This window comes from Mobula hypostoma, chromosome 4 (assembly GCF_963921235.1).
Source record: "Mobula hypostoma chromosome 4, sMobHyp1.1, whole genome shotgun sequence".
Classification (NCBI taxonomy): domain Eukaryota; kingdom Metazoa; phylum Chordata; class Chondrichthyes; order Myliobatiformes; family Myliobatidae; genus Mobula; species Mobula hypostoma.
In genome coordinates, this window is record NC_086100.1 from 151260453 (window position 1) to 151285196 (window position 24744).

The 24744-nt window shown below is 38.9% G+C and overlaps 2 protein-coding genes across 2 annotated transcripts in view; one reads left to right on the forward strand and one right to left on the reverse strand.

Annotated features, from left to right (window-relative positions):
- Positions 1–17325, forward strand: part of rnf170 (ring finger protein 170) — a 34612-nt gene extending 17287 nt beyond the window's left edge. Inside the window, exons 5-7 of the mRNA XM_063046716.1 lie at positions 2853–2926; positions 13701–13811; positions 16532–17325. Coding sequence (XP_062902786.1) covers positions 2853–2926; positions 13701–13811; positions 16532–16801 — 455 coding nt within the window. The 3' untranslated portion in view covers positions 16802–17325. The remainder of the gene's footprint in view (positions 1–2852; positions 2927–13700; positions 13812–16531) is intronic.
- Positions 17326–18839: 1514 nt separating this feature from the next.
- LOC134345987 (transcription factor JunD-like) lies at positions 18840–23717 on the reverse strand. Its single transcript, XM_063047326.1, has 3 exons — positions 23516–23717; positions 22600–22653; positions 18840–21607 (listed from the first exon to the last, which is right to left on the reverse strand). The coding sequence occupies exons 1-3, from the start codon at positions 23715–23717 to the stop codon at positions 20994–20996; spliced, it is 870 nt and encodes a 289-aa protein (XP_062903396.1). The 3' UTR covers positions 18840–20993.
- Positions 23718–24744: the final 1027 nt, after the last annotated feature.

Genomic DNA, 24744 nt, shown 5'->3' on the forward strand with positions numbered 1-24744 from the left:
AGGCTGAAATGGATCACTGGAGAACATTATCCATCCTTTCAGATTGTTCTATGCTTCCTAAGCTTGCTGGATAAATATTTAGTTAGAACTATTGCAGTTGTCAGTTGGAGGGGTTGAAATGTGTTTTCTTTAATGCGTGAAGTATTAATAATGGTAATAATGTAAAGCTTATTGTGAATCAGTACATGGAATTACAATGTGTGGCTATTACAAAGACTTGGTTATCTCAAGGGCAGGATTTAACTGCTGGGTGTTCTGTGGTTTAAATGTTTCAGAAAAGATGGGGAGGCAGGTAAGAGGTGGAGGAGATGGCATTGTTAATCAGGGATATTATCGCAGCTGCAGAAAGAGAGGAGAGGATGTCATGGTGGGATCGTCTACTGAGTCAGTGTTGATAGAAGTCAGAAATAGGGAAGGATCCTATTGTCATCAATGGAACTGTGGTTGAGAGGGTGAGTAGGTTCAAGTTCCTTGGTATACACTTCACTGAGGATCTCACCTGGACTGTACATACTGGCTGTGTGGTGAAAAAAGCACAGCAGCGCCTCTTTTACTTTAGACGGCTGAAGAAGTTCAGCATGAGTCCCCAGATCCTCAGGACTTTATACATGGCCACCAGCAGGAGCTTCCTGACTGGCTGTTTTAACAGTCTGGGGACAGTACTATTGTCAATCACGGGGCACTGCAAAGAGTGGTGTGGACAGCCCAGTCCATCCGTGGATGTGAACTTTCCTCTATTCCATAAGACAGAGGAGCAAATTTAGGCCATTCGGCCATCAAGTCTGCTCTGCCATTCAATCATGGCTGATCCTTTTTTTTTTTAGCCTTGTTCCCTGGCCTTCTCCCCATAACCCTTGATGCAGTGTCTAATGAAGAACCTATTAAGCTCTGCTTTAAATACACCCAACGACCTTGCCTCCACAGCTACCTGTGGGAATAAATTTGGCTAAAGGAATTTCTCTGCATCTCTGTTTAAATTACACCCCTCTATCCTGAGGCGGTGCCCTCTTGTCCTAGACTCCCCCCCCCCCCCCCGCCATGGGAAAATTCCTTTCCACATCTACTCTGTCTAGGCCTTTCAACATTCAAAATGTTTCAATGAGATCCCCCCTCATCCTTCTAAATTCCAGCAAGTACAGACTCGGAGCCATCAAACATTCCTCGTTAAGTAACCCTTTCATTCCTGGTATCATCCTTGTGAACCTCCTCTGAACCCTCTCCAATGCCAACACATCTTTTCTTAGATGAGGAGCCCAAAACTGTTCACAGTACTCAAGGTGAGGCCTCACCAGTGCCTTATGAGGTAGGCTCATCCAGAAAGTCATGAGCATGTGATCCATAGAAACTTGCCTGCATGGATTCAGAATTGGCTTGCCCATGGAAAGTAGAAGGTGGTAGTAGATGGAACATATTCTGCCTGGAGGTCAATGATGAGTACTATTCCACAAGGATCTTTCGTGGGGACCCTTCCTCTGAGATTTTTATAAATGAGTTTGATAAGGAAGTGAAAAGCTATGTTAGTAAGTTTGCAGGTGGCATTAGCATTGGTGGGGTTGTGAAGAGTGTAGAAGATTATTGTGGTTTGTAGAGGGATATAGACAGGATGCAGAGCTCAGTAGAGAAATAGCGGATGACATTCAATCCAGAAAAGTGTGAGGTAATACACATTGAAAGATTGAACTTGAAGGCAGAGTAGAAGGTTAATAGCAGGATTCTTCAGAGTGCAGAGGATCAGAGGGATCTTGGGATCCACTCCCATAGATCCCTCAAGGTTGCCATGCTGGTCGATGGTGGTTCAGTAGGCCTTAATTAGTCAGGGGATTGAGTTCCAGAGCTATGAGGTAATGTTGCAGTTTTATAAAACTCCGGGTCATTTCTGGTTCCCTCATTAGGAAGGATATGGATGCTTTAGAGAGCGTGCAGAGGAGATTTACCAGGATGCTGCCTAGGTTTGAGAACATGTCTTATGAGGGAAGGTCAAGTAAGCTAGGGCTTTTCTCTTTGGAGTGAAGAAGAATGAGAGGCAACATGACAGAGGTCTATAAAGTGGAGAAGCATAGACAGCCAGTGCTTTTGTTTTTCCCCACAGTGTAACAATGGCCAATGCCAGAGCCAATCAGCTTAAGCTAAGTGAACAAATATTTAGGGGAGATGTCAGTAGATTCCCTCCCCCCCCCCACCAAGAGTGGTAGATGTGTGGAACTCGCTGCCAAAGATGGTGGTAGAGCTGATACACTAGGGACATTTAAGAGACTCATAGCTAGGCACATGGATGTAGGAAGAATGGTTCCTCTCTCACCTCTCCTCTTCTTTTCACCTGCCTATCACATTAACTTAGTGTTCCTCCTCCTTCCCTTTCTCCCGTGGCCTACTCTCTATCAGATTTCTCCTTCTCCAATCCTGTACTTTTTCTACCCATCACCTCTCTGCTTTACTTCCTTCCCCACCCACTTAGCTTTACCTAACACTTTCTAGCTCCTTTCCTTCCCCCGCACCTTCTACTGGTTTCTTCCCCCTTCATTTCCATACATGATTAACCTGCTGAGTTCCTCCAGGATTTTGTGTGTTCTGGATTTCCAGCATCTTTAGAATATCTTGTGTTTATGATAGACTTTAATAGTTTGCTGCTGCTTGAAAATGGATTTAAGGTCAATAAAAATTGATAACATTGAATCATTGGAAATGGCCCCTGAAGGCTAGAATTCAAGTTAATAAAACTTCGCACAGAAGAGGAAAACATTTGCAGGTCAAACATCATGTGACTTATTTTTATGCTAAAATAGATGATGAGAATTGGTTAAAGTAGTCACAAAACAAATTTATTTTACAATCAATCTTTTTTTTCTCTTTAGGATCCTGCATTGTTGCATATTGGAAATATGGAACTTGGTTGGGAGCTGTAAATTGCCCCATTTGTAGGCAAATGGTAAGGTAAAAGAAGACATGGATTTTTTTTTTCTCGATCCATTCACAGGATAGAAATTTCATTGGCAAAAATAGCATTTTATCCTTTCTTTTTCAATCTTTTTATTAAGTTTCAAGATTAGTAAACTTAATAATAGTAATGATACATAGAGATCGGGATTACAATAATAAATTGACATGTACAAGCACAGATTCCAAGTAACAAATATAGTTTAGCCTCCCAATCTCATAGTAACTGACCATGAAAAAGATATTTTATAAAGAGAGAAAAAAAAGAAACTCCCTAAACTAAAAAAACAAGTAAACTAAAAAAAACGAAGCTTAAAACATCGCCTAAAATTATTATTTGTCGTTAACTCTGCTCCTTTATACATGAATAAAAAATTACTACAAAGAGGTTAGAAAGGGTCAACTTACATCATATGAAAATATTGAATAAATGGCCTCCAAGTTTCTTCAAATTTAACCAAAGGATCCATAGTACCACTCCTAATTTCTTCCAAGTTTAGGCATGCTATTGTTTGGGAAAACCATTGAAATGTAGTGGGGGGGTTAGAATCTTTCCATTTAAATAAAATGGATCTTCTGGCTATTAATGTAACAAATGCAATTAGACGACAAGCTGACAAGGATAAAAGACTAGAGTCTATCACTGGTAGTCCAAAAATTGCAGTCATAGAATGAGATTGAAAATCAATACGCAGAACTACTGAAATAATATCAAAAATATCTTTCCAATATTTTTCTAGAAGAGGACAAGACCAGAACATATGTGTCAGGGAAGCTACCTCAGAAGTACATCTATCACAAACAGTATTTATGTGGCAATAAAAATAAGCTAACTTATCCTTGGACATATCAGCCCTGTGAACCACCTTAAATTGTAGCAAGGCGTGTCTGGCACACATTGAGGAAGTATTGACTAATTGAAGAATTTTATCCCATTTCTCTGTAGATAAAGATATTTGAAGTTCTTTTTCCCACTCATTCTTAATTTTATCAGATGTACCTAGATGTATTTTTGTAATCAGATCATAAATGATTGCTATTAAACTCTTCTGATAGCGGTTTAAACCTAAAAAATTTTCTGTAACTTCAATTTGATGCGATATCGGAAAGGTAGATAAAGTAGTGTTCAAAAAGTTTCTAATCTGTAAATATCTGAAAAAGCATGATCTAGGCAAATTATATTTATTAGACAACTGTTCAAAAGACATAAAACAATCATCCATGAATAAATCATGGAAACATGTTATTCCCTTTGTTTTCCATAGAAGAAAAGCTTGATCAATTCTAGATGGTTGAAAAAAAATTAGATATAATAGAACCTGACAGGATAAATTTGTTCAATCCAGAGAATTTACGAAATTGAAACTATATTCATATTGTATGTTTAATTATTGGATTTATCATTTGTTTATTCAATTTAGTAAGTGCAAAGGGAAGCGCAGCTCCTAGAATAGAAGCCAGCAAAAAACCCTGTACAGACTCCCACTTGAGGTTCATCCATCGTGGTCATTGAGTTTCATCCAATTCTTGTGTCCAAAACGTTAAATATCAATAGTTAATTGCCCAGTAGTAAAATCTAAGATTCAGCAAAGCCAAACTGCCGCCTTTTTTTGATTTCTGTAACTATTTCTTACTTAACCTGGGACTTCAATTCTGCCATATATATGAAGAAATTTTAGAATCAATAATATCAAAAAAAAATTTAGGGATAAAAATTGATACTGCCTGAAATAGATACAGAAATTTAGGTAAAATAATCATCTTAATAGTATTAATTTGACCAATCAAAGTAAGGACAATGGGGACCATTTAGTAAGCAGTTGTTTAACATGATCAATTAAGGGTGAAAAATTAAATAGATCCTTATGCTTAGTAATTTTAACCCCCAAGTAAGTAAAATAATCAGTAACTAATCTAAATGGTGATCGTCTATAAATTGGAACTTGCATATTTAATGGTAAAAGCACACTCTTATCAAGATTCAGTTTGTAACCAGAAAAATTACTAAACTGAGCAAATAGTGTTATTACTGCAGGAATGGATTTCTCTGGGTTAGAGATGCATAGTAACAGGTCATCTGCATACCTTATGCGTCCCATTCCCATGAATAATGCCAAATATATTAGGTGAATCACGAATAGAAATTGCCAAGGGCTCCAGGACAATATCAACTAGTAAAGGGCTTAAAGGACAGCCCTGTCTAGTACCTCGAAAAAGCCTAAAAAATGGGGATCTCTGATTAATCTACAGATCCTGAAAGTTGCCTCACAGGTAGATAGGGTAGTTAAGAAAGCTTATGGGGTGTTAGCTTTCGTAAGTCGAGGGATAGAGTTTAAGAGTCGCGAGGTAATTACGCAGCTCTATAAAACTCTGTTTAGGCCACACTTGGAGTACTGTGTCCAGTTCTGGTCGCCTCACTATAGGAAGGATGTAGAAGCATTGGAAAGGGTACAGAGGAGGTTTACCAGGATGCTGCCTGGTTTAGAGAGTATGGATTATGATCAGAGATTAAGGGAGCTAGGGCTTTACTCTCTGGAGAGGAGGAGGATAAGAGGAGACATGATAGAGGTATACAAGATATTAAGAGGAATAGTAAGAGTAGATAGCCAGTGCCTCTTCCCCAGGGCACCATTGCTCAATACAAGAGGACATGGCTTTAAGGTAATGGGTGGGAAGTTCAAGGGGGATATTAGAGGAAGGTTTTTTTACTCAGAGGGTGGTTGGTGCGTGGAATGCACTGCCTGAGTCAGTGGTGGAGGCAGATACGCTAGTGAAATTTAAGAGACTACTAGACAGGTATATGGAGGAATTTAAGGTGGGGGGGTGTTATATGGGAGGCAGGGTTTGAGGGTCAGCACAACATTGTGGGCCGAAGGGCCTGTACTGTGCTGTACTATTCTATGTTCTATGTATTATTGGTAAATACAGCAGCCAGAGGTGTACAATATATCAGTTGAATTCAGGATATAAATTTTGAGTTGAAATTATATTTCTCAAGTATATCAAATAAATATTCCCATTCAAGTCTGTCAAATGCCTTCTCGGCGTCAAGCGAAATAACGCATTCTGGAGTTTTAACTGAAGTAGTGTATACAATATTCATTAGCCTCCTAACATTAAAATGTGAGTAACGATCTTTTAATAAATCCTGTCTGATCTTCGAAGACAATTTGTACTAGTACCTTCTCTATTCTAATTCCTAATATTTTGGAAAAGATTTTAGAATCCACATTCAACAAAGATATAGGTCTATATGATGCACATTCAGTGGGATCTTTATCTTTTTCAGGAATTAATTAGATAGATGCTTCATAAAAGGATTGTGGTAATTTACCTGCAGATAAAGCATTTTTAAAAATTCTATGTAACCGGGAGAAAGTAAGTACATAGAAACATAGAAAATAGGTGCAGGAGTAGGCCATTCGGCCCTTCGAGCCTGCACCGCCGTTTATTATGATCATGGCTGATCATCCAACTCAGAACCCTGCCCCAGCCTTCCCTCCATACCCCCTGACCCCCGTAGCCACAAGGGCCATATCTAACTCCCTCTTAAATATAGCCAATGAACTGTACGTCTGAAAAAGATTTACAAAGTTCAACTGTATACCCATCCGGGCCAGGTGCTTTACCAGAATTCATCAAAAAAATTGCTTTCTTTATTTCCTCTTCAGTAATGGGTGCATCTAATGTTAAATGTTCATCAGCTGGTAATTTCAGAATATTTAGTTGTATTTTATCCTATCCTTAAATTATTTTGAGAAGGTTTCAAAGGTACATTTAATGTTAGAGAAACGTGTACAATATACATTCTGAAATGCTTTTTCTTCACAACCATCCACAAAAACAAAGGAATGCCTCAAAGGGTGAACAACAGTTAAATGTTAGAACCCCAAAGCCTAGTTCCCTCTAAGCTGTGCGCACGCGCACACGTTTTTCAACCAGCACACAAAGGAAATGAATGTGCGTACAAAAGGTTAGTTACCTAAAATGATGTAGTAGTTAATACTTATACTTATTGAAAATAATCTTTTAGCTAACTGTTTCTGTTAACTTGTTAGTCGGTTTTTCAAGTACCACAATGCTCGTCACTAATTTACGTCACCTCACCTTTCCTGTTCCGGTTTGTACACTGCATCATGGCGGTAGCCATGTTTGGCGGATAGTGTTCATATCGTAAAGTTTACAAAGATCTGTTTCAAATTCTGTAGATAGCTTACTAAGTTTTTATTGGAAAAAATATTGATTCACTATGTCGAATTCAAAAGAAGCGAAGGGCATGAAGCGCAAAAGAACTGCAAATTTGTTTAAAGTTGAATGGCTTAACAAAATAGTAGAAGCTGTTACACCGAAAGCTCATGAGATCATGAACGTTCAGCTACGAGAAATATTTATGTATGATTCGGAAACTGGAGTTATCTGTTTGTATTGTTGTGATGCGAAAGTTGCTGGAGAATTTGCTAGTGGAAAGAAGTGGGATGATATTTGGAAACTTGACTTTATGAAGCGTCATTTGGCAAGTAAATCACATTTGGATGGTGTATAAAAGCTCAGGCAACAGAACCCGTCATTACCCGTTACAGGAGTGCTACGCATGTTATGGTTGAGTAGATGAGCGAGAGCAAAAACGATCAAACCCAGAGATCAAAGTTGAGGTACAAGAATGGTCGGCTTTTGATTTCTCCGCAATTGCAGATTGTGACTTCACATTTAGCGATGAACAAGTTAATGCCTTATGTCTAAAATATCATGATTTTCTAGCTGAAAATATTGTAATGGTTAGACAGTTTAATGATTTCAGATTTTCTGTGCAAAAAAAATAAAATCCAAACCGATTTCAAACTTTGCTCAAATGGTGGCATTTGTACTTCAAAATGAACAGTTTTGCGACCTTGCACAGTTGATGGACGTTGGGGGAACCTTTTTTGCGTCTAGTGCAGACTGTGAATGAGGTTTTAGCCTAATAAGTCAACTCAAAAACAAGCTGAGAAACTGTTTAGGTGAATGTCATTTGGATATGTTAATCAGAATCAAAAACTATCGATGGGATGGAAGTTCTATTAGTCGAGATAGAGTTTACAAAGAATGGGTAAATGCCGAAGACAGGAGAGAGGAAAAATAATTGACTTAAATATGATAAAAATTAAATATCTCCAACCTGATGGCATGAACATTGACTTCTCTAACTACTGTTAATGCCCCCCTCCCCTTCGTACCCTATCCCTTATTAATTTATGTATTTATTATTATTATGATTTTTTCTTTCCCCTTTTTTTCTCTCTTTTCTGCCTCTCTCCCTCTCACTGTAACTCCTTGCCCACCCTCTGGGCTCCCCCCCCCTTTCTTTCTCCCTAGGCCTCCTGTCCCATGATCCGCTCCCTCCTCCAGCCTCATATCCCTTTTGCCAATCAACTGTCCAGCTCTTGGCTCCATCCCTCCCCCTCCTGTCTTCTCCTATCATTTCGGATCTCCCCCTCCCCCTCCCACTTTCAAATCTCTTACTATCTCTTCTTTCAGTTAGTCCTGACAAAGGGTCTCGGTCCGAAACGTCGACTGTACCTCTTCCTACAGATGCTGCCTGGCCTGCTGTGTCCACCATCATTTTTTGTGTGTGTGACTTAAATATGTATGTTATTTTGTTGTTATTCTGTGCAGTTTTATGTCAATTATTTTGTAAACCTACATAAACTGTCCCATGTGTGCATTCAATGCGCACATACTTTTGTCACAGGAAAAAAAATTGCACAACTTAAGATTTTTGCACACACTGACTACTAAAAATTAGAGGGAACATTGCCCCAAAGTCCCCCGTCCTGCACGTAAGCAACAGCAAGCAACAATCCCCCCTTCCCCCACTGTCAAAACAAAAGCATCGGCACCTGCCACTGAGCATTCAAGCGTGAGCAAAGCAACAGTAAAGACACAGACTTGCAGTACTCCAAAGACTACATTGTTTACCCGGCATTCAACATACTACAGGCTCTCTCTCCCTAATAAGGGGTATCTTTGTTTCACAGCGAGAGGGGAGACATAACAAACAGCTCGCTGGTTTATGATGTTAAAGGTCTGTTTTGCTTTTTTTTTGAGCTCTGTGCCCAAAGACCTTGGGTCTCTGGGCACACAGCCATAGATCTTCCAACTCCCTTGGTGACACACGGATCACCTGCCGTGACTCCAACTTTCGATCCGTCCGCCTCCAGAGCCCCAAGATCCTAGACCTCCAAAGGCGAGCCGAACTCTTAGGCAGAGCCCTTGGCATGCCAAACAACGGCCAGTTGTGAAACCCCAAGAGCTGGTCCCATTCCCGCAAAGAACCGTAATCAGCATGCAACTCCAGGTCAGGATCTTGAAAAGAACCCTGAAGGAGAAAAATAGAGATATTAAAAATAGAAATAGAGCTGTTTCCAAAGATACAAGCAAAGGAGTTTCTGTTAGGCGCCATTAACCCTCCTAACCTCGGCCTTGAATAGCGGAGGTGGTGGTGAGTTTATCTTATTGAACTACAGCAATCTGTCTGGCAAATATACTCATTATTATTCAATGGAGAGTATTGAAAGCTTTGAATACCCCAAGTGTGAATATTCCCTAGATCTTGCTGTGTCTCATCAGACTGCTTTGTTATCTGAGTAGTTTCAACTGAGGTCATTGTGAAAAGCTCTTCCAGCTCCCATGACCATTTCTTTGTTGCCCTTTCTTCTGCTGCCTTGTTCTTTAATCTCTGCCTATACACAAAGTAGGAGGAGGACAGATAGATGACCAGATTTAGTAAAATGCAGTGGAGAGATGGAATGGTAGGCATTCTTGATGGTCATGTAGCAGTGGTCAAGTGCATTGGGTCCTCTGGTGCTGCAAGTGATGTGCTGATGATAGCTGTGATCATCAGTGATGTCCAGATGGTTGAACATCTAATGGAGAAAAGATCATTAAAGATGGATACATTTATTTATGATGCCAGAATTTTAAAACATTTAGATTTATTTATTGTACATTGAAACATGCTGTGAAATGTGTCATTTGTGTTAATAACCAACACAACTGAGGATGTGTCTGGGGCGGCGAGAAGTTTTGTTTTGTTGTTGCCAAGGAACTGGTTATGGATTTGAGGAAGGGGAAGTCGAGGGAACACGCACACCAGTCTTCACTGGGGGTCAGCCGTGAAAAAGATGAGTAATTTCAAGTTCCTGAGTTGTCAACACTTCTGAAGATCTATCCTGGGCTAACAAGTTGATGCAATCATGAAGGCATGCCTGTGGCTATGTTTCATTAGGAATTGGAGATTTGATGTGTCAACAAAGACTAACAAGTTTCTACAGCTGTGCTGTGAAAATCGTTCTAACAGGTTGCATCATTGTCTTGTATAGAGGGGCCAATGCACAAGATTGGTAAAAGCTTCAGAGGGTTGCAACTTCAGCCAGCAAAAACATGGGCACTAGCCTCCCCAGCATTGAGGATATCTTCAAAAGGCGATACCTAAAACAAACAGCATCCATCACCCAGGATGTGCTCTTATTATTACCATCAAAGGAGGTATAGGAACCTAAAGACACACTCAGCATCTTAGGAACAACTTCTTACCCTCTGCCAACAGATTTTGGAACACTTCCTCACTATTTTTGCTCTTTTTGCAAATGATGTTTTGCAGAGGAAGCCAGTAGTTTCCTGTTTAGATGTTCCTTTGCAAACTTCTGACACTGAAGGAAAGGTTTTTTTTTAATGACTCTTCCATGAAGGTCGTATTTGTGCAGGTGTCACTGCACGGTAGAACAGTGCACCACCAGTCCAGAGTCTGTTAAATCTTCCTGAAGGTCTTTTGCAGTCAAATGAGGGTTTTTATTTGCCTTTCTAGAAATCCTACAAGCAGTTCTCTCGGAAAGTTTTCTTGGTCTTCCAGGCCTCAACTTGACCTCCACCATTCCTGTTAACTGCCATTTCTTAATTACATTACGAACTGAGGAAACGGCTACCTGAAAACATTTTGTTATCTTCTTATAGCCTTCTCCTGCTTTGTGGGCATCGTTTATTTTAATTTTCAGAGTGCTGGGCAGCTGCTTAGAGGAGCCCATGGCTGCTGATTGTTGGGACAAGTTTTGAGGAGTCAGGGTATTTATAAAGTTTTGAAATTTGCATAAACTGGCCTTTCCTAACAATGATTGTGAACAAGCCATAGCCCTAACAAGCTAATTAAGGTCTGAGACCTTGGTAAAAGTTATGAGAGCTCAAATCTCTTGGGGTGTCCATACCTTTGTATGGTGCTCCTTTCCTTTTTGTTCACTTTCACTCTAAAATTGTACAAAACAAAAATAATACACTAATTTTGCTTGAAATGTTGAAAGGAATGTTTCATCTTTACCTTTATGACTTTTGGTGATCAGATCATCTTCTACTCACTTAACTATTCACAGTAACAGAAATTTTGAACAGAGGTGCCGAAACTTTTGCATGCCACTGTATTTATGTTGTCAGTTATCTAATCCTGACAAAGATGATCCAAATCATTGTTTGCACCTCTTCTGTTTAACACATAATAGTAAATTTTCACTTTTATCATAGTCAGTCTATAAATATGAATATTTTCAAAACCTAAAACCCACTCGGAATATTATAACCTGTCCTTTGCTATTTATTAAAGATTCATCATTTTCAATATTTTTTGTTTCAGATTGTTTTTTTGTGCATAGTTTACAGACCATTTAAACAATTTATAGGTAAAGTGGGTTCCAGTTAATTAGGCCATTGGTTGATTGGGCAGTGGCTTATTTGGGACACTATGCTGCTTAACTGGGACAAGAGACTTGTAGAACAGTTTCTAACTAGCATCAGTTATGCACATTTGTATGGTTGTTAGACACTATACTGTAGAACGAACACATTTAAGTAGCAGCAGTTGCATGTGTTTGTGTTCAAAAAGTGATTGTTGTCATTGATAGTTGGAGAGAAATGAGCAGTCAGATAATTGAGAACTGGTTTCAAGCATTCAGGCATGGAGATGCCAGAAATGACCAGGAGTGAAAATGAAACTATTTCACTATTTCAAATTAGGCCCTATGAAGAATTTGGAGATGTCAACAATCATCTTGAATGTTTAGAAGATGCAATCATTGAAAGCATTGTATAAAGGCAGTTCATTATTTGCACTGGGTTTGTGCTGATTTTGTTCATTTACAGTTAATCAAAGAACATGGCAGGGTATGAATCACTCCATTGATAATAATTAGGGTCTAAGTTGAGGTATTGGTGGTGTTCTTTTGTTCCGTATTTTATTTAAACAAGTAATTTGTTACTCAGTTAAACAGTAATTTGGCTTTTAACTATTTCTAATTGGGGCAGCTACTTAATTGGGCCAAAATATATTGGTCCTGATGTGTCCCAATTAACCAGAATTCACTGTATTCACAAGTTAGAGCAAAACAAAATTCAGACAACTTGTATCCAGTTCTCATTGTTTAGGTCCACATGATCCTGTTTATCTCTACTATTTGCAGTTATGCTATGTACATTGTGCGTTTAAAGCAAATTGGCATTGTAAAGATCAAAGTTCAAAGTACATTTAGTATCTAAGTATGTATACTATATACAGCCTTGACATTCATCTCTTTACATACATCCACAAAGAAACCCAATACTGTTAAACACCAAAATGTGCAGGAAAAAAATCATGCAAGCAATAAAACTAAGCAAATAAGATCCAGAACTGAAGTTCACGAAAGCCAGTCATCTCTGCAACCAATTCAGGGACCCATTAGTTGCAGGCCAGAGCCTCAGTTCAGTGCAGAGACGAGTAAATCTCGCGGAGTAGCTGAACCAACCCATTCCTCACTCCAGCCCTGACACTCTGACCTTTTCAATCCAGCCCAGTGATTAAATCATCCAAACCTCTGGTCATTCCTGGTCTCAGACCTAGGCTGTGCTGCTTCTATTCAACCCATATATCTGGTGTTATTCACAGATTGTTTGTGCCATTTGTTTTTTTTAATAATTCAATATATCAGACTTCATTTACATATTCATTAAAACGCTGATGCCTTTGAGTATAGTATCATTTTTGTTTACTTGTTAGGAAGACTATCTGAACATCTTTAATGTTATGTGGAATCATACTAGGTTCCTTCCTTAGTGCATCCTTTCAATGTCTTGGAAGGTATGTATACATTTCCTCCCTGCCATTTTTGGGAAGTTAAATTTGGTAACTTAGAATCTGGTTTGATTATCCTTATATTTGTACCTTTTTAATTAAGTGAAGTGTAGCTTTTCAGAGTCCAGTCCAACTATACAGTATTATACAACCAGCAAGATTTTATAGGGGGAAAAAGTTGGAATGGAATAGCAGTTGAGTTGACTTTATTTCAAACTGTCTCAGAGATGCTATTGCTAGTAGATCCTCGGTAACTGATTCTTGAATACTCACTTGCATGCTTTGCATTATTTACCATTTTAAATAACACAGCAAATAACCCCCACACACATATATAGCCAGAGTCAATCAAATGACCTCTTGTAAATCCTGAACTTCACTTAGTTCGCAGTGTGAGGACATTGTATACACCGCCAGGATTCTGTTTTATTTGAAGCAAACCTCCCATCTTGATATAATCGTGAACACGGTAAGTTTAGAATTTGAAAAGACATTGTGTGTTCCAAGTAATTATATAAAGTCAAAATTTGAGTTAACTTCTGTCAGTTAAAATCAATTAATTTCTTAATTTATTTTAATATGTATGCTTTATGTACCAGGAAAAAATCACTATTGATTTTAATTATCTTGTGAGCAGGTCACCTTGTTGTTTCCATTGTTCACAATGAATGACCAACATCCAGAATCTATACAAGTTATTCAAGATGTAAACGATTATAACAGAAGATTTTCTGGTCAGCCCAGATCTGTAAGTATGCTAGAAAGTTATGATGTAAAACATAATGGAAAAATACATTAAAATTGGTAATCATAACAAAGAAGAAAGCTAACAATTTTTCTTCAATTTTAGATGAATATTTTATGTTTTAATAGGTCTCCACCTCTTATGCAACATAGTTATGCATCTTCTCTCTTCTAAATTTCACCCTGCTTTCCAAAACACAACTTTTAAAAATCTTTCCTCTTCATATCTGGCAATGAGCGTATTTAGTTATTCTGAAATCTGAAGATTCCTTCTATTTCCAATTTTATGTGGCATTCTTGGCTTTGAGATTTTTCCATGTCAGTTATTTTGGTTTTGCCTATACTGTCATACAATTATTCTGTAGCTGGCATGAACAGTATGTTATGAACCAGCCCCCTCTAACTCAGACGATCACTTTGATTAAGTCAAGTTTACTTGGATACAGTTTAACTTTTTTCACACTGAGTTGATTTTCTGCATGATCTATGCAAATGCCAATGATAATGGTATTATAGCAAGTTTAATATCAAATAAAATATCCTGAAATGTGTATCTTTCCCCAAAATAGCTATGAAAAAATAAGTGCCATAACTTGGACGAGCTAGTAATTTGCATCAGAAGTATTTATGTTTGACTGAATTCTCTTTCCCTCATTCAGTGGGAAATTATTTGCATTGTTTGTCATATTTCACAACCTTCCCTATCAACACCAGCTTGTGAAATCTTTTCCCAAATCATGGGTACTTCAATTACCTTGAACACTGGCCATTCACTGAATTTCATGCTCCAGTGATCAACCTGCTTTATCAGACTTTTTTTAGTTCTAAGTGACAGTTTGACCTCCAGAAATTAGGAGAATAAATGCACATTGTTTCATTCTGCCATTGCGACTAAAAAGGACAAAATCCATTCAAACATCTAATCACTTTCTTCCCTTTTTATTAATATCACTGGCCATATTTTCTCCTCTTGCCTTTATGTCCAAGCTTGTATGATTCAGTTATTTTTGAAGCCAGTATAATTTGGGCAGACTCGGAGAGGGTTTAAACAAGAAAACATTCCAATTCTGGCCATAGAGTGGTAGAACAGTGACTGAGATTTATCAAAGGTCTCAAGCAGGTTATTTTTAAGATATTTTCTGTTGCTTAGCAATAAATGTGATCAGTTTTTCATTCTGTTAATTTCATGCATCAAACTAATTTTAACAGACTTTAAAGCTTTTGTCTGCTCATTTATTTCTTACTCATTTATTTTTATTCTTTTATATTCACATAAGATGCAGAATTAGAGACCAGTAATGCTGTTTTATTCCAGATGTGTTCTTGCATATTTTATTTTTCAAATAGCAATCTTGGAAAACCACCACACTGTAAACAAACCACACACAAAAATTGCTGGTGAACGCAGCAGGCCAGGCAGCATCTGTAGGAAGAGGTACAGTCGACGTTTCGGGCCGAGACCCTTCGTCAGGACTAACTGAAAGAAGACCTCCCCCTCCTGTCTTCTCCTATCATTTCGGATCTCCCCCTCCCCCTCCCCCTCCCACTTTCAAATCTCTTACTATCTCTTCTTTTAGTTAGTCCTGACGAAGGGTCTCGGCCCAAAATGTCGACTGTACCTCTTCCTACAGATGCTGCCTGGCCTGCTGTGTTCACCAGCAATTTTTATGTGTGTTGTTTGAAATTCCAGCATCTGCAGATTTCCTCGTGTTTGCTACTGTAAACAAAAAAATGTTGGTTAAAAATTCTTTCGTGCAAATCATTTGGGATAATGAAACAAGGGTTTCCCTAGCAAATTCTGCATCTCAAGCTGATTTAACTAAGGGAAGCATTTGATATTTCCTATCAGAGACCCTCCTTTAGATCTCCAACTTGAAGCATTAAATGTTTCTCTTCCCCCAAGTGCTGCCTGACCTACTGAATGTTTACAGTATTTTCTGTTATTTCAGATTTATTTTCTGAAATTTTATTTGCAACTGGAGCTCATTTATTTTGACTAATTATTGTTAGCATTGTTACTTTGAATGAGACTACAATACCAACTACCTTTTAGTTTTGTATCCCATCCTGGCCAAACTCCATCCTCCCCAGCCACAACACTTTTGAATCACCAGTCATTACCTGGAAGGAGGCACTACAGGGTAAAGTATTGTTCGACTTCTGTTGTGAAGTTCTATAGACTTTGCTTATTTAATCCTTGTTTAATTATTCAAAAATGATTAGGTAATAGGTCTGAAGAATTTGTAACCACTGTTTTTCCACATTCTTGTCCCTGCTGCAGCCACACTCCACCCACTCAAAAGTTTTATTTTTACTTTCCTGTTAATATATTTTAATGGCTAACCCATTCCACTTGGCAAGTCCTTTGAACTTCTTAACCTTTCAACTCAAAGCATACTTCAGCTCTTTGAATGTTTACTTGATAGTTTTAAACCAAATTTACATAAAATTTAATAAGAAAAACTTTCAGGCAAATAGTTTAAAAGTAGTTGCCTTGCGCAGTCCAGTCAGTTTTAAACAGATGGTTTAATTCCATTCAATATCATCAAGTTATAAATGGAAAAATTAATATTTAGATTTTCTTATGGTATTTAGATTCTCTCATTTTTAGGAGCTTTGAGCTATTATTTCATATTTTTGCATGATTGTTGACTTGCACAAAAAGTATCATCTTTGCACATTACTTGTAACATTTTAAAAATGAGTAATTATATTTTGTTGCAGCTTATGGATCGCATAATGGATCTACCCACGCTACTGCGTCATGCATTCACAGAACTGTTTTCCATCAGTGGTCTTTTCTGGATGTTTCGAATACGAATTTTCCTTTGCCTGGCTGGTGCCTTGTTTTACTTAGCGTCACCACTGGACTTTATTCCTGAGGCTTTCTTTGGAATTCTAGGATTTCTGGATGACCTTTTTGTTATTTTTCTACTTCTCATCTATATTTCCATAATGTATCGGGAGGCAGTGACTCAAAGATTAAATAGATGAAATGTTCCTATTAAAATGATTGCAACTAAGTTAAAATGCATGTTTTTCTGTAAAGGACTTGTTACTTCTGATGAGCAGGTTATTCTGTTGCAAACTAATGCAAGTCTAATTGAAATAGCTAAGGAAATATGAAGCTATTATACTAAATGGAATCATTGAGAACTGGAGATCATTGAGATATAATTAAGGTGTCAATTTGGGGCCTATAGTCATTTTTTGTTAGTGTGAAATTTGGTTACATGAAAATTCAATTAGTAGGAAATTGTAGTTAGATTTCTTGTTTTCACCTTGTATATTAAAACAAGAGAATTGAATACCTATTGTATGTACAGTTAGGAATTTTAATATTAAAGCAATAGCCATTATTGTAAATAGCTGTGTGTTTTTGTACGTTTTCTAAAAAGTTTTATTTTTATTAGATACTGTTGCAATAATTGTGGATTTCAGCCATGTAACAAACTGAACAATTTGCTTATTAAAAATATTATTGATTTGTACTTAATTAAATCACCAGTCTTTCTCTAGAAAGCACTATTTTCATAACCTAATCCTCAAGAATAAAGATATGCATGCATTGGAGATGCTTAACTGTGAAACAGTTGAAAGATGGGGTCGTTATGGAGATTGAAATGAGAAATGGTATAATAGTGTGCTGAATTTAGGGTATTATTTACTTCATAATGGATATTAAGAGTTGGAGAACTAAGCTTTTAAGGTAAAGATGGTAAATTGATCTATTATTCTAACATGAAATGTAATGAAAAACTTGTCTTGCATGCATCCTTTACAAGTCATTGACATTACATTGAAGTACAAAGTAAAGCAATAATGCAGAATGATGTTACAGTACTGAAGTGGATAGAAGCTGACTTTGAGCCTGGTTGTATGTGCTTTCAGGCTTCTGTATCGTGTCCAATGGGAGGACAGGAAAGAGTACAGGTTAGCAAAGTATTTAATTATGCTAACAACAGGAATTCTGCAGATGCTGGAAATTCAAGCAACACACATCAAAGTTGCTGGTGAACGCAGCAGGCCAGGCAGCATCTCTAGGAAGAGGTAATGCTGCCTGGCCTGCTGTGTTCACCAGCAACTTTGATGTGTGTTACTATTTAATTATGCTGGCTGCTTTGCTGTGGCAGCAAGGAGTATAAAGAGTTCATTGAAGAGAGGCTGTGTTCTGTGATGTGCTCTGTTCACAACTCTTCAGTTTCTTAATGGCCAGAGCAATTGCCAAACCTAGCTGTGTCATAGCTATTGGAAAAGTTGTGTCATGAGTTGCATCTTCTCCCTGCCCCTGGGTTATACCATGAGTTACCTCTTCTTTCCTCCTCCTCCCCCCTCCCCCCTCCCCCCAGGGCAAAGGAGTCTAAAACTAGAGGGCCTTCCTGTCTTTGGCCCATATTCCCCAAACAATTCCTATCCAGAGCTTACTTTACCTACTGTTTTTCTCCAGCAGACTGAGCTTAGTATAGCTTCTATTTGTTGATTCCCTTGTTTAATGTCATTAGGTTATTTTCTCTACCAATTGGTACTACCTTACTCTACCTTCCTGAACATAACTAATAAATGTAGGGACCTAATCTTACAAATTGCAGTAATGATTAGTTTCTGCTATTAATATTTAGCTTTAAATTGGAAAAAGAGGTCAATCCAGATAGCAATGAAGCCTTGGCAAGACTTCCAAAGACAATGTACAGTAATATCTGAGCAAAGCTACAGTTCCTCTGGTCTTCAGAATTCAAAACTCCTTTAATCTCTCCCAGCTCCAGGACTCCATCCCCAAGTAACTCATGTTTTAGCTGTACCTTTTCCTATCTGGTGCACTGTGTTCAAAAGTCAGTATAGTTTCCACATCCTTGGAGAAACTGGTGTACAGCGCACCTTTGTCCAGGCTTTAGGATCAACTTTAATATTTTCTAGTGTAACAAGGACTAATGCAAGTGTCTCATTTGTAAAAACTCAAATTTCACAATTCTGCCTGTATCATTATATTAAGTCCTATATCTGTAACTTTTAGTTCTATTTTCTCCATTAATACAGCTTGACCTGACTTGTGCTATTTAATTTTATTTTTATTTCAGATTTGCACCTGTACAATTTTACATTTTATTCACATGCAGGACATGAGCTTTAGAATAGGAAAACATTTCAGCACATATTAAAATGTCTCAAAAAAAGATAGTTGGCAAATACCAGAAATGTTCTGTAAAATATTAGAAATTCATATCATAGATGGTATAGAAACACCCTTGCACTTTGTTAAAGATTTTGTGCAAATTTCCAATAGTTATAAATTCCTTGGCAAGTACTGTTAATAAAAACTACTTTGCCATAATTAGAAATGTTAATGCAAGTAAAATAATGCAAAGAAAAACTAAAGTATTTAGTAAAACTATTTATTAGAATTTACCAGAAAATTTGAATTTATCAAGTCTTTCTTTTGCCTTTCCAAATGTTAATCTGATGACTGGGAGGCTGCTGCATAGTTTAAGTAGGCAAAATAAGCAATGATACCTGCTCTTATGCTTTTTCATATCACTGATACACATTTTTTCCTCAAAGGCAACAGCTTTGAATAGATTCAGTTAAATGATTGAAGTTGTTATCCTACCAGAAGTGCAAGTAAACACCAATATCCAGACATTTAGGTTTTTCTTGAAGTAGCAAATACCACCCTTGTATCATATAAGTATCATAAAGTATCATATAAGTATCATAAAGGTTATGCATGTACAACAGCTGAAGAACATAGCAAGGATAACTACAGAAAGAACCTGCATCTCTATAGCACCTTTCACAATCACAGGATGTGTGTTCTTTCTTTGCACAAATACTATGAAAATGTATCAAAATTAAATGAAACATGCAGCAAATTCCAACAAATAATGAAATAAATAAGCAAGTCATTAGTTTTAAATGTTGACAGGGAAATGGTGAAATCCACCCAATTTGCATAGTATCCACAAAATGTCAAGGCACAATGCAGAAAGAGCTTTGTATCTCAATCCTCGAACAGAAGGTGATGAACCTTTGAGAGCATATGCCCAAATTGACAATCTTTTGAAAAATCCCCTCGTGTACCTTGGTAATTTTGAGCAGGGATTATTTAATGAATTAATAATTTTAGACTTTAAGGAACAAGGATGAACCTTGTTCCTTATTTATGTGGATTCATTGTCAACTGTTTGCTGGCACCAAGCTGATGAGACATTTCCTGTGAAAATGTCTCACTAGCTTTCAGGTTGTAAAAAAATGATTCACTGCTTCATTTTGCAGAACAGGTTAATTGTTATATATTGTTTTATTATGAGTGATGTTTATAGAATCAAGGAGCAGCACTACTTTTGATGCACGCCATCTTGGGCATATAGGTTCACCAGCTCTGTCTTAGACGATGCGGGCTTCATAAGGACTTTTAAATCATGTATCAATACTGTGATTGAAGCCTCAGCCTAGAACAAGAGGCAATCAAACCACATCTAATACCAAGAAATAGATGCGTTCTATAAGAAATGTGGTTGTTCTCTGAACATCACAGAGAGCTGAATGGTCCTGTTTGAGCAACGTACCATTCTAACACCAATCAGCAGCATACAGTACTTACAGATGCAACACTCCTCTAATATACTTCAGCCAAAACAAATGGAAACAATATTTAAGTTCTTAAAGCATAAAGTATCACAAATAAGTTGAGCATCTAAAATTTTAATGAGCAATAAACCATAATGCAATTATTTACCACAATTAAAACATATCATCCAGTGTATTTAATATGATATCAAACTTTTGTGATTTGCACAAAAATACAGCATATCAAAACTATTCTTAAAAAACATTATAAATCCTTAAACTTAAGCCTTCTGGATTTGCCACTTAGAACAAAATTAAAACTAATTCTTTCACTTTAAATAAACAGCATAAACCTTCCTTTAAACTGCAAAAAAATAAGTTTACACAAACTTTCAGAAAACAGATTAAATGTTTCTACTAGGCTTTCATGAGTCATCAACAGGAGGTACATTGGATGGCAGATATTCTTTTCATTTTTCCTTCAAGATTTGAAGTTGCTTCCCATTGCATTTCTGCAGAATAACTTATTATATTTAGCAGCTTACTGGAAATGCAAGTCAAGATGAACACCCAATTCAGCAATTCTCCACAGAACTAAATTTTTAACCAGACTATACTTATATTAAATGCTGCCATTTTCCTCTGGCTTTAGGAGGCTAGAGGATGCAAGAACCACCTGACATCCATTATTGAGATGATTCATTACTTTATGTTTGAGGTGTACCACTTGCTCACGTAAGACACTTGCTGTTGAGGTCAATTCAAAGTTCTCTGATTTTAGGGTCTTTACTTTATCTTCAAGTCTTGCAATTCTCTCTAACTTCCTTCTTCGACAATTTGATGCTGCAATGCGATTTCTCTGTCTCTTCTTTTCAGCTTTGATATGCTGTGCCCCATCTTCTAATGGGGAAAGTGGTGGAGATTCACTCATTGGGCCTACTTCTGGCACTGTCTGGGGCTCTTCTTGATACTTTGGACACATAAACTGTGCCAAGGCTGAGAAGTGATGCTGTGCTGGTGCTGGGCCAGCATAGGGTACATGGCTAGTGGGATAACTTTCAGAACCTGCATTGAGCAGGCCTGAATTATAGTTGCCAAGGTTTGTATAGACAGGGAAATCTGCTTTCGACTGGGCTAAATGCAGACTTCCATGATAAACTGAAGTGGAGGAATGGGCTGGACATGGGGCTCCTGCCAGGACCAGGTGTTGGTTCTGTTTGGTCAAATCCTGCAATGCTTTAAAGACAGAAAAATTAAAGTTATCAGATTATTCACTATAAGATATAGATACTTTAATGCTAGACATTCAGTCCACATGCCAACTTCTTCAAAAATCCATCCAATTAGTCTATAAGTTATCCTTTTATCCCAATAAACTTAATTTAAAAAACTGGATTTGTGTACCCATTTATATTGAAGAGAACAAATTATAACCTTATAGGTCTGAGGTATGTGCCTCACAGCACCTAGGCACAGAATCCCAAGATTCACAATTCCTTCTATTCAATAAGATAATCTCTATATACCACAAGAAAATCTATTAACTATTTTAAGCATTTTCATCTCAAATTTCTTTTCTGAAGACTGTTAAAGCATACTCCACATTTTATGTAATTATTATTCTGGTAAGACCCGGCTGGTGGCGTAGTGGCATCAGTGCCGGACTTCAGGATGAAAGGTCCCGAGTTCGAATCCAGCTGGCTCCCCTGCACGCTTTCCATCCGTGCTGGGTTACGAGCTCATGATCTCTTTGGAAACTCACCCGGCAGAAGGCAATGGCAAACCACTGCTGTAACTTGCCTCATACGTGGTTCCCAGAGAGACATGGAGGGAAATAGTCCGCTAACCAGAGAAACTCCGGATGCGACGTATCTTTCCTTTTTTATTATTCTGGTGAATATCCATTGCATTAGAACTAAATGCAATTGCTATACAATTTCAAGCTTTCATAATCCTATGACAGACATATTTCAACATTTTATATACTGTTCACCAGTTTAGCAGCATCTTCACAAGGACCTCTAAAATACCCCAGCACTCTATGCTTCTCACAACATATTTTCTATATTTTTACTTCAGGTCCATACTGATGATCTCACACTGTCCAAAAGAATTCCATCCACCAGTCTCTTAATGCCATAGTAACTTAGCCATATCATCCTTACAACTCCCACATGTAATGTGGTCCCACTGGTCATTCAAATGCGTTATTAGTTATGAAGACTCACAATAAGGATGTGGATTTTCAATCTCATCTCTGCTTCCCAGCAAGAATCTTCTACCTGCAAATTGTAATACGTAAAATTTAGAAATCAAATCCATTAAGGTATTTGGGTGAAACTGCAAGTTTAAATTGAGAGAAAAGTACTGGTTAGAAATGCAAAGGTGAGCAGCGAGGTGCAAAAATCGTTCTCACGTTCATCAACGCCTTAAATAGCAACTTCAAACTATCTCATGGTGGTCTGACCTGGTCAAGTATAAGGAATACTTGGGTGATTATAAATAGAAATGAAATGAAATTTAAAGTGAAACTTTCGGAAGCCGGCGCAAAAGACGATACAACCGATATAAAGCAACCCAAAATGCTGGAAGAACTCAGGTCAGGCATCATCTATGGAAAAGAGTAAACAGTCGACAATTCGGGCCGGGACCCTTCATCAGTTCTCCCCTTAATTTCCTATGCGTAACAAGGCAGAGAGTTTAAGTCTTTTGATAATGAGAGTCAACAGTACTACCCTAGGGGATAAAACATTAACAACGTTTATCTTGCCACAAATGCTACCCGACCCGGGTGTTTCCAAAATGTTGTGTCCCATGCTCCTAACGCTGAACTGCCGCTTCGATCCACGCACCACTTTAAAGCACACCTGATGGACTCCCATGTGCAGCCAGCCTCAGTGGTCCTTTAAACCACACATGAAGCGATTATGCCGGGACGACTGGCAATGTAAAGCAGGCAGGGAGTGGGAACTACCGCAGAGTATGAGAGGAGCAGCAGTAGCAAACAGGCGATGGACATGTGAGCTGCAGTACTCCGAATTCCGACATGGGGCCCGTTCCTGAGCATCAGTCCACGAATGCCTTCGACGTCCCAGGCCCAGTACCTAAACCTTCTCCATCCGCTGAGCCCGAAGCCGCTCTCACCTTTCACAAGTGGATGGACAAGGCCCTCGGGCTCCCGCCTGGTAACGGGCCTGTCGGCCTGGGAAACGGATTCCGGCGAGGGCAGCGTGAGCAGAGCGGAATCAGAGCCGCCGCTGGTGCTGCCGCCGCCGCCACCACCACCACCACCACCCGCCACCGCCTCCTGCGACTGCCGCCGATTCGTCGCACCTTTCTTGTCCATCGGCGCCGTCTCCAGGTGTCTGGAGCTCACCGTCTCGTCGCGATAAAAAGGAGCTGCCATCTGAAGTCAGGAACTCGCTGCCAGTCCCGAACTTGGCGTGGCGTGACGCGACGCCGCTCGCTGACGCACTTCATTGCTCTTCTTAAGCTCTTAACGTCACAACGTCCCCATGGCAACCAGGCCCCCTCCCCCTCCCCCTCCCCCAGTCTTCGTAATCCTGGACTGGGGAAATTTGAATTGAGGTGGCGCACTTCGGGACCTTACAGCACGCACAATATGCTGGTGGAACTCAGCCGGTCGGGCAGCTTCTATGGCGGGATATAAACAGTCGACGTTTCGGACCGAAACCTTTGATCAGGACTGGAAAGGAAGACGGCAGAATCCAGAATAATGGGGTAGGGGACGGGAAAGCGCAAGCTGGCAGGTGATAAGTAGGTAGGAGGGTGAGAGTGAGGTGGAGTGAAAACAGGAAATGACATGCAAACGGCTATGCCCGCTTTTTTGTCGATTACGTGAAACAGTCTACATTACAAACCTACACCGCTGCCCAATTCGTTCTCTCCCGCATTGAGGACTGCATGGTGCTGCTTCCTGTGCCCACGCCGAGTTATCACTGCGATCTTCGCCCGCATCTCCAACATTTGCCACACGTCTGCTCTCACCCCCATAGCTCCCAACATAACAGGGATGTGGCTCTCCTCGTCCTCCCAGCCTCCGCACCCAATACATCATATTCCGTAACTTTCATCTTCTCCAGCGGGAACCCAAATTCAGGCAGATCTTCCCCTCCCCTCTCTGTTGTCCACCGCGATCGCTTTCTCCCTGGTTCCCTTGTCTGTTAGTCCCTCCCTACCAATCATTCTCCAGACACTTCTCCCTACAACCACGTTGTTACACTTGTCCTAAATTCAGGTTGGTGGGGCAACACCTCATATGCCGTCTAGGTAGTCTCCAGCCCCTTGGTATGAACATAGAATTCTCCAGCTTCCGGTAATTCTCTCCCCATCCCTTCCCCTATCCCTATTTC

Coding starts and splice junctions, on each gene's coding strand:
- LOC134345987 (XM_063047326.1), bottom strand. CDS start 23,717: ATGGACAAGAAAGGTGCGACGAATCGGCGGCAGTCGCAGGAGGCGGTG. Junction 22,654..23,515: donor TGTCCATCCACTTGTGAAAG/GTGAGAGCGGCT, acceptor TACAATTTGCAG/GTAGAAGATTCTTGCTGGGA. Junction 21,608..22,599: donor TGAAAATCCACATCCTTATT/GTGAGTCTTCAT, acceptor CTGTCTTTAAAG/CATTGCAGGATTTGACCAAA.